The following is a 17,480-nucleotide window of genomic DNA, read 5'->3' on the forward strand; positions in this document are numbered from 1 at the left end:
TGGCCCTGGGGATTTATCTGCCTTTAATCCCTTCAATTTACCCAACACCACTTCCCTACTAACATGTATTTCGCTCAGTTCCTCCATCTCACTGGACCCTCTGTCCCCTATTATTTCCGGAAGATTATTTATGTCCTCCTTAGTGAAGACAGAACCAAAGTAATTATTCAATTGGTCTGCCATGTCCTTGCTCCCCATAATCAATTCACCTGTTTCTGTCTGTAGGGGACCTACATTTGTCTTTACCAGTCTTTTCCTTTTTACATATCTATAAAAGCTTTTACAGTCAGTTTTTATGTTCCCTGCCAGTTTTCTCTCATAATCTTTTTTCCCCTTCCTAATTAAGCCCTTTGCCCTCCTCTACTGAACTCTGAATTTCTCCCAGTCCTCAGGTGAGCCACTTTTTCTGGCTAATTTGTATGCTTCTTCTTTGGAATTGATACTATCCCTAATTTCTCTTGTCAGCTACAGGTGCACTACCTTCCTTGATTTATTCTTTTGCCAAACTGGGATGAACAATTGTTGTAGTTCATCCATGCAATCCTTAAATGCTTGCCATTGCATATCCACCGTCAATCCTTTGAGTGTCATTTGCCAGTCTAACTTAGCTAATTCACGTCTCATACCTTCAAAGTTACCCCTCTTTAAGTTCAGAACCTTTGTTTCTGAATTAACTATGTCACTCTCCATCTTAATGAAGAATTCCACCATATTATGGTCACTGTTACCCAAGGGGCCTCTCACGACAAGATTGCTAATTAACCCTTCCTCATTGCTCAAAACCCAGTCTAGAATAGCCTGCTCTCTGGTTGGTTCTTCGACATGCTGGTTCAAAAAACCATCCCGCATACATTCCAAGAAATCCTCTTCCTCAGCACCTTTACCAATTTCGTTCACCCAATCTACATGTAGATTGAAGTCACCCATTATAACTGCTGTTCCTTTATTGCACACATTTCTAATTTCCTGTTTAATACCATCTCCGACCTCACTACTACTGTTAGGTGGCCTGTACACAACTCCCACCAGCGCTTTCTGCCCCTTAGTGTTACGCAACTCTACCCATATCGATTCCACATCTTCCCGGTTTATGTCCTTCCGTTCTATTGCGTTAATCTCATCTTTCACCAGCAACGCCACCCCACCTCCCCTTCCTTCATGTCTATCCCTCCTGAATATTGAATATCCCTGAACGTTGAGCTCCCATCCTTGGTCACCCTGGAGCCATGTCTCTGTGATCCCAACTATATCATAATCATTAATAACAATCTGCACTTTCAATTCATCCACCTTGTTACAAATGCTCCTTGCATTGACACACAAAGCCTTCACGTGCTCTTTTACAACTCTCTTAGCCCTTATACAATTATGATGAAAAGTGGCCCTTTTTGATGCTTGCCCTGGATTTGTCGGCCTGCCACTTTTACTTTTCACCTTACTACTTTTTGCTTCTACCCTCATTTTACACCCCTCTGTCTCTCTGCACTGGTTCCCATCCCCCTGTTGTGAACTAACCTCCTCTTGCCTAGCCTCTTTAATTTGTTTCCCACCCCCCAACCATTCTAGTTTAAAGTCACCTCAGTAGCCCTCGCTAATCTCCCTGCCAGGATATTGGTCCCCCTAGGATTCAAGTGTAACCCGTCCTTTTTGTACAGGTCACGCCTGCGCCAAAAGAGGTCCCAATGATCCAAAAACTTGAATCCCTGCCTCCTGCTCCAATCCCTCAGCCACGCATTTATCCTCCACCTCATCGCATTCCTACTCTCACTGTCGCGTGGCACAGGCAGTAATCCCGAGATTACTATCTTTGCGGTCCTTTTTCTCAACTCCCTTCCTAGCTCCCTATATTCTCCTTTTAGGACCTCTTCCCTTTTCCTACCTATGTCATCCCATCTTCCCATCTTCTGCACTCAATACATTGATTTATGAAGGCCAAGGTGCCAGAAGCTTTCTTTACGACCCTGTCTACCTGTGATGCCACCTTCAGCAAATTATGTACCTGTGTTCCCAGACCCCTTTGTTCTACCGATCTCAGTTCCAATCTCAGGTGTTACGATGTTTTCACATTCTCTCTGTGACCACATTTGGTTTCCCCCCACAAGTATGCAAAGTCTTAGGTAAGTGGCCATGGTAGAGATGGATGTATTGAGGAAGTGTGCGTAGAGTGAGATGCGATATGTGTGCCTACTTGATGCCCAATGTAGCTCGGTAGTCTGAAGGATCCATTTGCATCTTGTATGATTCTGTCACCAGCAGAGTATCACAAACAGCTGGGTTCCACTTTGATCTAGTATAACAAAAGTTTCTTGGGTCAGTTTATTTTTAGCAACACAGACAAAATGCTGGAGAAACTCAGGAGGTCAGGCAGCAGCTATGGAAATTAATAGATAGTCGACGTTTAGGAGGGCAGGAACAGCAGAGGAGAGGGCAGTGGCGTGGGTGTAGACATATCCAGCCCTGAGACACCAGGTAAGATCATTTAATTCCAAACAATTGGTGTATTGATCATTGCAAAATGTCTTCCTGCTCCCTTCCCCTTTTCCCAACCAAGATTCCCCTCTCTTTGCCCCCTTCTCACTCTCAGTCCACAGTAGAAACACATCAGAATCATGTTTATCATCACTCACATATGTCATGAAATTTGTTTTGTTTTGTGACAGTGCAATACATAAAATCACTACGATACTGTACAAAAGTCTTGGGTTCCCTAGCTAGATAGATGTGCCTAAGATTTTTGCACAGTATTGTATATCAAAAATGAAATATTAAGCAGAAAGAAGTTGGCATTCTGATATAAAAACAAAATGCTGGGAATACTCAGTTCAAGCAAAGTCTGGGGAGGGGAGCGAGGGGGGGAGAGAGAGAGAGAGAGAGAGAGAGAGAGAGAGAGAGAGAGAGAGAGAGAGAGAGAAAGAAACACAAGCTAAGGGTGAGCTGGAACTGTAAGATTCTATGTTCATACCTTTGGGCTGCCCCCTTCCCTACCTGCTTCCATCCACCCAATACTCACATTTCACTCACAGACCCCCTTGCCCTTCTGATTCCATTTCTTCCCTAATGATTCCCATTTTCATCTTTCCTATCAGGTCAGGTTCAAGCACAGGCTTGCCTTTGTGTCCCTGCTTATCATTCTTAGAAACTCTCTCCAACTTCACCCCCTCTCTCACTTTCAGACTTCATTCATCATCGAGTCATACAGCATATAGACAAGTTCTTTCACCCATTGGTCTATGTAAACCAAGATTTCCATCTCAACTAGTCACATTTCCCATTGTCCCTTTTTTTTGTACACTTATCTGCTTCCACCTATCACCCACCTGCCTCTGTCTCCCAATTCCACCCATTCCCCTGCTGGCTTCATGTTTTGCTTTTCATGTATTGCCTACTTCTCTCTGTATTACTCCTCTGTTCTCCACTTTATACTGGCCATCTTCACTCTCCTTTCCCAGTCCCAGTCCCAGAACATCAGCAGTTCCTTTCACTCCACAGATGCTGCTTGGTTCACTGATTTCCTTCAATTTGTTTTGTTTTTTTTTGCTCCAACTTCCAGCATCTACTGTATTTTTGTGTATTTACTTCATGGTAAAGCTGACAGTTTGTATTGTGGACGATAATAGTGTTTTCTTATTGTCACATGTACCAAGATACAGTGGAAAAGCTCGGCTTGTATATTGTTCATATGGATTAAAATCATTACGTGGTGCATTGAAGTAGAACAAGGTAAAACTGTAACAAACCAGGATAAAGTGTAAGAGCTGAAGAGAAAGTGAGGTGCAGGTAAACAATGCGCAAGATCATAATGAGGTAGATTGTGAGGTCAAGAGTCTATCTTATCGTACAAGAGCTTCGTTCAAGAATCTGATGACAGCAGCATAGAAGCTGTCTTTCTGTTAGCAGAAATTTGATTCAAAGGACTCATCTGAATATTCTGATTACAGGACTGTAGTACCTGTCATGATATGGAATATTCCAAAGATGCACTACAATGGGCATGTGGCAATACTTTTAGGTGTATACTTTAGATGGAGATGTCTCAACCGGTTTTACTTTTAGCTGAAATGAACAGGTATGCAAATTATCTGTTGGATTACAATAATATGGCAGTGAAGCCATAAATTATTTGCTCTCATCAGTCACAGGAAGAACTTAACAAACTGATTGAACTAGTTAAGCATGAAGCCGCACCTTCTGATGCTCCTCCACTCCCTGAACCAAAAGTTGTTGAAGATGAGGAACCAAAGGAAGGTAAGTAGAAAAAAACGTATGTACTCATGCTAAGGTTCCTGTATGACCCACATACAATAGGCAACCATGTCTAATTTGACTTTACATTTACTCCAGTTGTAAATAAGTACTTTATTTCCTCAAAATTTTGGTTGCTTTAATTATTCAAAGAAATATTAAAGGCCATATCAAAATATCCTTCTGAGTTCCAAAATCTTATTGGTTTAGTAGTTAATGACCATCTGGAACACCCATGTTATCTATATTTGAGAAAGAAATAATGCAATAATATGCTTGAACTCTAGTTTTTGTTTTTGCTATCAAGGAGAAGCCAGTCACAATGGTTGTAATACTTTTAATCCTGATGTACATATTAAACCTAATCTTTGCTCCTACATTGGACCTAATTGTGCATGAAGCGATGTGGCCTCCTTTCAAAGGAACATGGATCCAATAGAAAGTGCACTTCTATTGTGACCAAGGATAATTAGAAAGTATGTAATGTAATAAAATAATTTTAATGCAGTTGTTGAAATTTGCAAATCTGTGTTTGTTTATTTTACAGAACTGAAAAGTGAAAGAGATGAATTTGCAGATCTGATATTGGAATTCAAACATAGTGGCAATATTGGCAGTCACTGGTCATGTCTCAAACATCACCACAAGACCTTTACTGGCAAAAACCTGGTTGCCTGGCTGGTCAATTATAAAAGCCTTGGTGAGACTGCTTGGTGGGAATCAAATTAAAGCGGCTAGGTGTGAGGAGGTTAGTTCACAACAGAGGGATGGGAACCAGTGCAGAGAGACAGAGGGGTGTAAAGTGAGCGTAGAAGCAAAAAGTACAAAGGGGAAAAGTAAAAGTGGCAGGCCGACAAATCCAGGGCAAGCATTAAAAAGGGCTAAGAGAGTTGTAAAAGAGTGCCTGAAGGCTTTATGTGTCAATGCAAGGAGCATTCGTAATAAGGTGGATGAATTGAAAGTGCAGATTGTTATTAATGATTATGATATAGTTGGGATCACAGAGACATGGCTCCAGGGTGACCAGGGATGGGAGCTCAACGTTCAGGGATATTCAATATTCAGGAGGGATAGACACGAAGGAAGGGGAGGTGGGGTGGCGTTGCTGGTTAAAAAAGAGATTAACGCAATAGAAAGGAAGGACATAAGCCGGGAAGATGTGGAATCGATATGGGTAGAGCTGCGTAACACTAAGGGGCAGAAGACGCTGGTGGGAGTTGTGTACAGGCCACCTAACAGTAGTAGTGAGGTCGGAGATGGTATTAAACAGGAAATTAGAAATGTGTGCAATAAAGGAACAGCAGTTATAATGGGTGACTTCAATCTACATGTAGACTGGGTGAACCAAATTGGTAAAGGTGCTGAGGAAGAGGATTTCTTGGAATGTATGCGGGATGGTTTTTTGAACCAACATGTCGAGGAACCGACTAGAGAGCAGGCTATTCTGGACTGGGTTTTGAGCAATGAGGAAGGGTTAATTAGCGATCTTGTCGTGAGAGGCCCCTTGGGTAAGAGTGACCATAATATGGTGGAATTCTTCATTAACATGGAGAGTGACGTAGTTAATTCAGAAACAAAGGTTCTGAACTTAAAGAGGGGTAACTTTGAAGGTATGAGACATGAATTAGCTAAGATAGACTGGCAAATGACACTTCAAGGATTGACGGTGGATATGCAATGGCAGGCATTTAAAGGTTGCATGGATGAACTACAACAATTGTTCATCCCAGTTTGGCAAAAGAATAAATCAAGGAAGGTAGTGCACCCGTGGCTGACAAGAGAAATTAGGGATAGTATCAATTCCAAAGAAGTAGCATACAAATTAGCCAGAGAAAGTGGCTCACCTGAGGACTGGGAGAAATTCAGAGTTCAGTAGAGGAGGACAAAGGGCTTAATTAGGAAGGGGAAAAAAGATTATGAGAGAAAACTGGCAGAGAACATAAAAACGGACTGTAAAAGCTTTTATAGATATGTAAAAAGGAAAAGACTGATAAAGACAAATGTAGGTCCCCTGCAAACAGAAACAGGTGAATTGATTATGGGGAGCAAGGACATGGCAGACCAATTGAATAATTACTTTGGTTCTGTCTTCACTAAGGAGGACATAAATAATCTTCCAGAAATAGTAAGGGACAGAGGGTCCAGTGAGATGGAGGAACTGAGCGAAATACATGTTAGTAGGGAAGTGGTGTTAGGTAAATTGAAGGGATTGAAGGCAGATAAATCCCCAGGGCCAGATGGTCTGCATCCCAGAGTGCTTAAGGAAGTGGCCCAAGAAATAGTGGATGCATTAGTGATAATTTTTCAAAACTCGTTAGATTCTGGACTAGTTCCTGAGGATTGGAGGGTGGCTAATGTAACCCCACTTTTTAAAAAAGGAGGGAGAGAGAAACCGGGGAATTATAGGCCGGTTAGCCTAACGTCGGTGGTGGGGAAACTGCTGGAGTCAGTTATCAAGGATGTGATAACAGCACATTTGGAAAGCGGTGAAATGATCGGACAAAGTCAGCATGGATTTGTGAAAGGAAAATCATGTCTGACGAATCTCATAGAATTTTTTGAGGATGTAACTAGTAGAGTGGATAGGGGAGAACCAGTGGATGTGGTATATTTGGATTTTCAAAAGGCTTTTGACAAGGTCCCACATAGGAGATTAGTGTGCAAACTTAAAGCACACGGTATTGGGGGTAAGGTATTGGTGTGGGTGGAGAATTGGTTAGCAGACAGGAAGCAAAGAGTGGGAATAAACGGGACCTTTTCAGAATGGCAGGCGGTGACTAGTGGGGTACCGCAAGGCTCAGTGCTGGGACCCCAGTTGTTTACAATATATATTAATGACTTGGATGAGGGAATTAAATGCAGCATCTCCAAGTTTGCGGATGACACGAAGCTGGGTGGCAGTGTTAGCAGTGAGGAGGATGCTAAGAGGATGCAGGGTGACTTGGATAGGTTGGGTGAGTGGGCAAACTCATGGCAGATGCAATTTAATGTGGATAAATGTGAAGTTATCCACTTTGGTGGCAAAAATAGGAAAACAGATTATTATCTGAATGGTGGCCGATTAGGAAAAGGGGAGGTGCAACGAGACCTGGGTGTCATTATACACCAGTCATTGAAAGTGGGCATGCAGGTACAGCAGGCGGTGAAAAAGGCGAACGGTATGCTGGCATTTATAGCGAGAGGATTCGAGTACAGGAGCAGGGAGGTACTACTGCAGTTGTACAAGGCCTTGGTGAGACCACACCTGGAGTATTGTGTGCAGTTTTGGTCCCCTAATCTGAGGAAAGACATCTTTGCCATAGAGGGAGTACAAAGAAGGTTCACCAGATTGATTCCTGGGATGGCAGGTCTTTCATATGAAGAAAGACTGGATGAACTGGGCTTGTACTCGTTGGAATTTAGAAGATTGAGGGGGGATCTGATTGAAACGTATAAGATCCTAAAGGGATTGGACAGGCTAGATGCAGGAAGATTGTTCCCGATGTTGGGGAGGTCTAGAACGAGGGGTCACAGTTTGAGGATAGAGGGGAAGCCTTTTAGGACCGAGGTTAGGAAAAACTTCTTCACACAGAGAGTGGTGAATCTGTGGAATTCTCTGCCACAGCAAACTGTTGAGGCCAGTTCATTAGCTATGTTTAAAAGGAAGTTAGATATGGCCCTTGTGGCTACAGGGGTCAGGGGGTATGGAGGGAAGGCTGGGTTCTGAGTTGGATGATCAGCCATGATCATAATAAATGGCGGTGCAGGCTCGAAGGGCCGAATGGCCTACTCCTGCACCTATTTTCTATGTTTCTATACACCGTCCTTCAAACAGGAATCAATCCCCCCGCCACCCTGGAAAAAAACAAAATCAATTCCATTTCTTTCTCTGTAAATGCTTTCTGACATAATTTTGTTTTCACTTCAGATTTTCATCTGCATAATTTTATCTTTGGATCTCCCCTCACTGATTTGCTGAAAGTGGTTAGATATGAGATAAGATTAGAAGCTTGATGTTTCTTCTTGTATACTTTTGGTTAAAGGCTGATTTAAGTGGAGATAGTTTAACTTTCAGTTTCATTGGAGATGAGGTATTAATCCACTATCAAGCTGCAGTGCCATCGTTTTAATATCTAAATGAGAATGCTACTCTTGAGTATAGCAACTATTAAATTTCACCATTTACATGTTACACTTCCAACAACCTGGGAAAGTTCCCTACAGTATTCATTCTCCACCTCACAAACTAACTGGCGTTTAGTTTCTACATCACCTTGATCTGAGGCCAATCCACAGATTTTCATCTTTTCTTGCACTGTCTCTCCTCCCCATCTTCTAGCAGAGGCTTTCTCCTATCTGACAAGCCTTCAGGCTGTCTGTGTGCGAGCCAAAGAAAATGGATTGACTTAGTCATAGTCATACTTTATTGATCCCGGGGGAAATTGGTTTTCGTTACAGTTGCACCATAAATAATAAATAGTAATAGAACCATAAATAGTTAAATAGTAATATGAGAACCATAAATAGTTAAATAGTAATATGATAATTAGCTAAGGCAAGATCTCCATGAATTCTGTATTTCCAAACATTCGTGCTGTTAAAATTTGCCAAATTTTCAACCTACTCTCTGTAACTGTTGGTACTTTTTTGAATTTAACACTCTTGATAATGGAATCTCATAGGAGGTTTCTGAGAAACCATGCACAGAATTAAAACAAAAAGCTGTGTCATGCTGCTCTTTGGCACGACTCCAACGTACCACAATCTAAATATTGTGTCGAGAGGACTTGGAAAAAGATACCTGACATCTGTTTTATTAAAGTGGTACTGTAAAAGAAAACAGCAAAAGATTGTGCATTCATATTGAATTGTGTGTGTGTGTGGGGGGGGGGGGGAGGAATCTCATTGAAACGTGGAGAGCATGTTTCCAATATTGGGAGAGTCTAGGTCCAGAGAGCACAGCCACAGAATACAAAGATATCCTTTTATAACAGAAATGAGGAGGAATTTCTATAACCATAGGGTAGTCAATCTGTGGTATTCATTGCCATAAAAGGCTTTGGAGGCCAAGTCATTGTGTATATTTTAAGAAGAGGTTGACAGGTTCTTGAATAGAAGTGTTTCAAAGGCTATGGGGAGAAGGCAGGAAAATAGGGTTGAGAGGGATAATAAATCAGTCATGATTGATTGGTGGATCACTTGATGGAACAACTTGCCTAATTCTGCTCCAATATTTTATGGTCTTATCTCAAATAACTAACAATTTAAATATGCCTGCACTAGTCTTATTTTAATTTCCCCACATTCCCACCTACTCCCCTTCTATTTTACCACTCGCATACATATTGGGGGCAATTTTACAGTGGCTAATTAACCTACCAAGCTATGTTTCACAGGGATTTGAGAGGAAACCAGAGCACCAGGAGGGAAATTCACAGTCCCAGGAGGGATAATGTGCAGTCCCCACAGTCATCACACATACAGCACCAGAGGTCAGGGTTGAACCCAAGTTTCTGGAGCTGTGGGGACAGAGCCAGCATGCTGCCCCACAAGTTGCTGGAAAGTGACTGACCCACAGTGACTGACTGACTTATTTTTGTCTCCTTTTACATTTTGAGTTCTTTTTAGTATTACACCATGCTGGTGAAATTTAATGTTGCTAAAGCCAAAAGGGAGTATTACCACTTAAGCCTCCAGATCAGGCTAGTTAAACCAAAAGGCTGCAGATAAGTTCCCCATTTTCAAAATTGATCCCTTTTCCTACCCTTACTGGGATTAAAGTTTTCCATGGGGTATTTTTACATTTGACATTCCAGTAATAATTGCAGAAGAGAAACAAAAGGAAATGTGGGCTGGCAGTCTCATCTTCAAGCAGTTAAGCTGTACTTACAGATGTAAAGGCAGGAATGTAATACTGATTCAAGTAAATGTAAGGGAGCATGCAGCAGTATCCGCAGACCCTGAAATGTGGATTGCCTTTTTCTGGTCTGTTTCAGACTGGGTTAGGGAAGTAAGACAAAGTCTGACACCATTTCTTTTTGCTGTATTTGCTCCATTTATTATAAAAATTATGCAGCTGCATTTTGCATGGTATTGTGGAGGTATACTTTGTAACAGAATATTTAGGGACAACTGGAGCGTTTTCTAAATATTCATTTTGAAAGATCAACAAAAGAAGATAGCTTTAACGAGAAGTGACAGTGCAAGGAAGGAATTTAAAACTAAAGCCCTTTTTTAAAAAAAAACAATTAAAATGAAGAGTTGAATACAGTGGAGTTGTTAGGCAGGTGTTTCTTGTTTAATCTTGGCAACCCTTTAGAAGGAAATACTACATTTCAGTTTAGCACCTCACACGTCAGGCAGGTTCTTTTTATGCATAAACTAATATCTGGATTTAGATTTCTCAGACCTTAAAGTGGAATATTTGTTTAGAGCATACTAAGCCAAGAAGTTTCTCTTCAAAATCAAGTTATCGCTTGCATCGTACACCGGGATGCTCTCTATAGTTACCTGATGAGGTAACCATAGCCTTTGTCCAGGAGCAGATGTTGTCAGGTGGCGCCCAACCTTCATACTGTGTTTTGACCCTTAACCACTACATTCTCTAGTTGGCGGGTCAGCAGTGGTGGCCAAGACACTGCCCGCCTGCTCCTGACTTCCAGCTCAACTCCTCTCGCCTGCTCCATATCCAGCAAGAGGTTCTCTCTGCTACTTCCCCCATCCTGCAAGCTGCTTAGTTCTTGGTCTTTTCATCAAGGCCCAGTGCAGACAGCAACTTCCATGCTGACCTTGCCAGGAGCCCTCTACAGCTGATCTCCACAGGGAATCTGTTGTCTTTATCCCTGCATTCCTGGACTAACGACTGGTACTTCGGGGCCTTCCTCTCATGAGCCTCTCATATCCTTCCTCCTATAGTACTTTGAGCTCCACCAGGATGATTTTCTTGCCTTCAGTGGACTACAGTATGATGTCTGAAGTGTGGTTTGCACCACCTCTGGAAACTGCAGATTCACTACATTGACCCTTGTCTCCCTTGATTTGGCAGATTGAAGCAGGTGGACTTGGGCTTCTTTGATATCACGGGTGTGACCCTCTCCCTGATGAAAATGACTGCCCTGTTTGCCTCTTTGCCAGCTGGTCTCTTTTTACACCTCTCCTGCTGCAGTGTGTCAGCTAGGGACAGCAGGATCTTCTTGTGTTAAAAACGCAAACAACAGGAATTCTGCAGACGCTGGAAATTCAAGCAACACACGCTCTGTCCGCCAGAAAAAGCAGAATCTCCCAGTGGCCGCACATCTTAATTCCACATCCCGATCCCATTCTGACATGTCTGTCCATGGCCTCCTCTACTGTAAAGATGAAGCCACACTCAGGTTGGAGGAACAACACCTTATATTCCGTCTGGGTAGCCTCCAACCTGATGGCATGAACATTGACTTCTCTAACTTCCGCTAATGCCCCACCTCCCCCTTGTACCCCATCCGTTATTTATTTTTATACACACATTCTTTCTCTCACTCTCCTTTTTCTCCCTCTGTCCCTCTGACTATACCCCTTGCCCATCCTCTGGTTTTTTTCCCCCCTCCCCCTTTTCTTTCTCCCTAGGCCTCCTATCCCATGATCCTCTCATATCCCCTTTGCCAATCAACTGTCCAGCTCTTGGCTCCATCCCTCCCCCTCCTGTCTTCTGCTATCATTTTCAATCTCCCCCTCCCCTTCCCACTTTCAAATCTCTTACTAGCTCTTCTTTCAGTTGGTTCTGACGAAGGGTCTCGGCCTGAAACGTCGACTATACCTCTTCCTAGAGATGCTGCCTGGCCTGCTGCATTCACCAGCAACTTTGATGTGTGTTGCTGTTCTTGTGTTGAAACTGTTTTGTATCCTGACATCTTGCATTTGGGGTTCTGTCTCAGACCCCATGTATGCAGCTGTGATGGTGTAGGGAGAGTGTCATACACGGACTGCAGGAGGAAAGAAATGTGGAAGGGCTCCAGTCTCCAAAACTCTGCCCAAGTCACCTTGCACTTAGGAAGATCCCATTTTGTCCTGGCACCCTGTGACACCAACTCCACTGCTTTCAACATCTGCCTTTTGAATACTCATCTTCCTCATGGTTCCATACCTCTGCCTCGACTATGTCCCGCCTATCTCTTGCACTTGCGCTCGCTCCCCTATCATTGGAAGTGTACTGAGCTGAGGCCTTGACGTCCTAGGCACAGGTTGCCAATGATGTCTCTCAATTACAGGGAGCTCACTGCCTGGTCTGTGTCCAAGTTGGTGGCCCACTTTCGGCCCAATCTTGTTGTGACTCCTGCTTAGTTTATTAGCTTGTCATTGGAGCTCCTCAGTATTAACACGACTCAACACTTTGCCACCTTGAATTCCTCCAGTACTGGTGACAACGGGAGCTGTAGCTGGCCTGATCTTGTGTAGAACTTCACTGAAGAAAAACTTGGCGGGGGGATGGCACTTCTGCAGGTGCATGTTGACTTTCCTCTCGATGCCTTCTACAGTGGTCCTGGGGAGCTCGTATACTGTGAAAAGCCAGAGCAGCCTTGGTAGACCATGTTGGTACAGCCATGTCTTTAATTTACCAGGGAGTCTGGTTTTGTTGATCTTCAGCCACTCCTCAGTCTGCTTTATAGTGTCGGTAATGTTGGTGCTGTCTGGCATTGCTGCATTCCCAAGACACATTACTCGATTGTCCACTATGGAAGGAATGACTTCTCCCTGTACTTGAAGACTGAACTTGTCAGTAACCTTGCCCTTTTTGGATCATCATGCATCTGGACTTCCTGGCCTTGAAGGTCATCTAGCCCAGGTAGTTACGTTGTCCAGGGTTTCCATTACCCATGTTGCTTGGACGTGGGTTGCAGTCTTTACTGTGATGTCATCCCTGAGCCCCTGTATTGTAGATTGTTGGATGCTGGGCTCCAGCACTGGGCCTTGGGTTATGTCTGCTGCTGCTGCTGATATGAGGAAGTTCATATCCGTGACAAACAAGATGGGGGAGATGGCACAGCTGTTTGAAATTTCTTTTTGGAGCTCTGGCCACCTGGTGGTAAAGCGGGCTGAAGTGAAGCATAGCTTGAATCCTCCTGGGTAGCTGGTGATCATGTCTCACATTACTGGTGGGATATGTAGTGGTCCAGGTCAAACTGGATGAGGACATGGGGAATTGCTCCATAGGTGTTGGTTAAGTCTAACCAGATGACTGTTAGGTTGCCTTTCTTCTGCTTGGCCTCATGGATCAATTGGCTGATTATTGAGGTGTGTTCAGGGCACCCAGAAAAAAAACGGATGCCACCTTTCTGAATGAATGTGTTGATATAGTGGCTCTCCATTAAGTAAGAGGTCAGCCTTCTCATTAGCACCGAGAATATTTTGAACTCAATCCTACGGAGGGAGATTGTCCTAAACTGGGTGATTGTAGACAAATCTTCTACCTTGGGAACAAATCATCCTTCAGCTATTTTCCAGCTTGGTGGGATAGAGCCTCTGATCCAAATCTTCATCATTTTCTTCCACAACTTACAGAGGAGTTTTGGGCATTTCAGACAAAAGTTTCTGATCCATATAGGATGGATTAAAATTTCTGCAGAAATTTTTTTTTTGACAGATTTAGCATGGGAGAATGGTGTAAGATCTGAAATAGAACTACTCAAAGCTGTACAAATACCATGTATGATTGGAGGGAAGACCAGATCCTATCAGGCTTAGGCTGATTGCCCAGAACCCGCACTGTATAAACGAGCCCTAGTGCAGACAGATTGAGGCCTTCTACACTCATCTCATGGTAGTGTTGTAGTTAGCATAAGGCTAATATAGTGCCAGCAATCTGGGGTCAACTCCCATCACTGTCTGTAAGGAGTTGGTAAGTTCTTCTTGTGGCCACGTGGGTTTCCTCTGGGTGCTTGGTTTCCTCCCACATTTCCAAGACGTGTGGTTTGGGAGTCTAATTGGTCACTTGAGTGTAAATGAATGTGTAGGCTTGATGAGCTGCAGGGGCTTGTTTCAATGCTGTATCTCTAAATAAATAAAATAGTTTGTTCAGAAGTAGAATTTAAGGAATTTGGAAGAGAGCAGAAAAAAGTTTTAGCAAAATAATTCTAGGGTTTAGTGTCTCAATAAACAAAGGCACAGTACCAATGATGGAAGACTTAAAATTGGGATGCTGATGGTGCCAGAATTAAAGACCTTTGGAGGAAATTGCAATGGTTAGCAGGAAGAGAGAATAGAAAGTTTTGTAAGTGAAGGTGAGAAGTTTTAAATTGGCCTCAGTCTGCAAATGCTTCATAGAAACATAGAAAATAGGTGCAGGAGTAGGCCATTCGGCCCTTCGAGCCTGCACCGCCATTCAGTATGATCATGGCTGATCATCCAACTCAGAACCCTGTACCTGCTTCTCTCCATACCCCCTGATCCCTTTAGCCACAAGGGCCATATCTAACTCCCTCTTAAATATAGCCAATGAACTGGCCTCAACTGTTTCCTGTGGCAGAGAATTCCACAGATTCACTACTCTCTGTGTGAAGAAGTTTTTCCTCATCTCAGTCCGAAAAGGCTTCCCCGTTATCCTTAAACTGTGACCCCTCGTTCTGGACTTCCCCAACATCAGGAACAATCTTCCTATATCTAGCCTGTCCAATCCCTTTAGTATTTTATACGTTTCAATAAGATCCCCCCTCAATCTTCTACAAACGTTTGTAAATTCCAACGAGTATAAGCCTAGTCAACCCAGTCTTTCATCATATGAAAGTCCTGCCATCCCAGGAATCAATCTGTTGAACCTTCTTTGTACTCCCTCTATGGCAGTGTAGGTCAGGACTGGATCAGGGCAGATGAGTTCTCAATGAACCCAAATTTACTTTTGAGTTGATGTACTATAGTGACCAAAAGACCCTGGAATAGCTGGGTTTAGACCTGATACTGTCACGGGTAAATATTTTCAAAATCAGATGAGCTGGGCATGGTGTGGAGGATAGGTTGCCATCCAAATGTGAATGTTGTTTATCTCAATTGTGGTGTGAATATTTAGTGTATCAAAAAGGATTACAATTTTGTGAAAGTGAAGAGGGAAATTGTTGGCGGCTAGGGAATCTAATGTATTGCAATAATAGAAGACATTCAGTTCTTCAGGTCTGCTCTGCCTTACAGTGGCTGATCTCATGTCTGACTTCATATACCAGCTCTTTCCATTTCCACATTTTGTTCGATAGAGAAAACTAAAGCCTGTTGCTCTTGGATGAACATTAATATTGACAGGCGTTTAAAGTTTTATCACCCTCCTTTTGATATTTTGTATCTCGTTATTCAGATCTACACTCCAATTCTCAAATGCTTTGAAGGCTTTTACCATTTTAGTTTTGTGTGATCCTTTATCTGTTCACTCAATTGGCTGCATTTTGGCATGGAGCATCTTTTACCCTTAGGGCTGAAAGCTGTTTCTATATGAGATTACATTCTTTGAACACCTCCTCTTTAATATACTTATCTACTTAACTGTTTTTTTCTGCCATGGGTAATCAATCTCTACTGCCTTACCCGAAGTATTTTTTATCCAGACCTTAAATTTCAGTGGCTGTTTTGTGTTTCCTCCTTTTTAAAAAAAAAATATTGAACTTGCTCACATTCTGATTCATGATCTAAATATTTATGTTCCAGTGATCTGCTATCTAACTTTGGTTTACTTCTCATTGGTGAACCTAAAGTGTCTTGCCTCTATGGATATTTTGCAAATGATTATCCAGAGTATGTTTAAGGATTGCACTACATGAGCTAACTTGCTTATCACAATCTAAAGGAAAGTTAGAATTTTGTCATTGAAACTTTGCTGCCTTTGTAATATATCTGCACAGCCACTACAATGGATCAGTTGGCAACTCAAAATAGCTTTGAATAATTTTCTTAAAAAAAACTGTTTATAAAATTATCTTCCTGTTTGCCTTTTGTTATACTCTTGCATCAGTGAAGTAATTTCATCGCTCATCCTCAGAGCTACTGTATCATTTCCAATATTTTTCTGACAGACCTAATAACCTTGTATATTTAGTTACCAGTTACATCTCTACACAATATTCAGTACTTCAACTACAATTCAGTTTGTTACATATACTTCATGCATTTATGCTTACCTCCATACCCCTAACTGTCCTTCTGCATAGTTGTACTTTCAACTGTAGCATATATAGTAAAATTTCTAAATAAGATTTAACCCTCCTTTCATTTATTTTCATACTGTAAATTTATATTTTTCCCCTGAATCTTTCAATCCCACCTGCCAACACACACCTTCCCCACTTACCAGATTAGTTATAGAGATTATAGAGATCATAGAGTTATAGAGTCATACAAGCATAGATACAGGCCCTTCAGCCCCGCTTCTCGAAGCAAACTGTGTTACCCAGTGAGCAAATCCCATCTGCCCGGGTTTGGCCCATAGCCCTATAAACCTCTCCTATCCATATACTTAGCCAGATGGCTTTTAAATGTTTCGAATGTGTCAAGCTCAATCACCATTTTTTGGCAGCCATTTCCAAATATGCACCACTTTTTCCTTGAGGAAGCTGTCCCTGATGACCCTTTTAAAATCTGTCATTGCAGATCCTGAGCCTGTGCCCTCTTGTTTTGAACACTCCTCTCCCTGGCAAAAAAATACATGTGCTTTCACCCTGTGTCCCTCATGAACTTGTATACTTCTATTTATCTGTATTTCCAGGACCTTGGGTTCAGGCAGATTTGGAAACGACTCAGTCCCATTAATGATGCCATCAAAGTGTCTGGGGGTATCAGTACCCATTTGTTTCACATACTGTATGTGATGCCATCATTAGCAGGATTGAGTCTTCCGATTCATACATGATGACATCTATTTGGTGGAACATTTGGAAAGGAGCACAAATCCTTCAGATCCATACAGAGCTTTGGTTTGCCACCTAAAACACTTAGACTTTACAGATGTACCATGGAGAGCATTCTAACCAGCTGCATCACTGTCTGGTATGGGGGGCGGGGTGCACAGGATCTTGGTAAGCTGCAGAGGATTGTAAAATTAGTCAGCTCCATCATGTGTACCGGCCTCCATAGTATCCCAATACATCTTCAAGGAACTCTGAGTGGTTATGCATCTTCAAGGACCCCCATCATCCAGGACATGGCCTCTTATTGTTACCATCAGGAAGGAATGCAGAAGCCTGAAGGAACAGCTTCTTCCCCTCTGCCATCTGATTTCTAAATGGACATTGAACCCACGAACATTA

At 42.5% G+C, this 17,480-nt stretch overlaps 1 protein-coding gene across 3 annotated transcripts in view; it reads left to right on the forward strand.

The window, feature by feature from the left end:
- The window catches only part of LOC134347901 (uncharacterized), a 65,548-nt gene that overhangs the window by 22,892 nt on the left and 25,176 nt on the right, over window positions 1-17,480 (forward strand). For all 3 annotated transcript variants that reach the window (XM_063050497.1, XM_063050494.1, XM_063050495.1), the window contains exons 3-4: window positions 4,134-4,245; window positions 4,790-4,942. In XM_063050497.1, the coding sequence (XP_062906567.1) occupies window positions 4,134-4,245; window positions 4,790-4,942 (265 nt within the window). The remainder of the gene's footprint in view (window positions 1-4,133; window positions 4,246-4,789; window positions 4,943-17,480) is intronic.

This window comes from Mobula hypostoma, chromosome 6, assembly GCF_963921235.1.
Source record: "Mobula hypostoma chromosome 6, sMobHyp1.1, whole genome shotgun sequence".
NCBI classification, from domain to species: Eukaryota; Metazoa; Chordata; class Chondrichthyes; order Myliobatiformes; family Myliobatidae; genus Mobula; species Mobula hypostoma.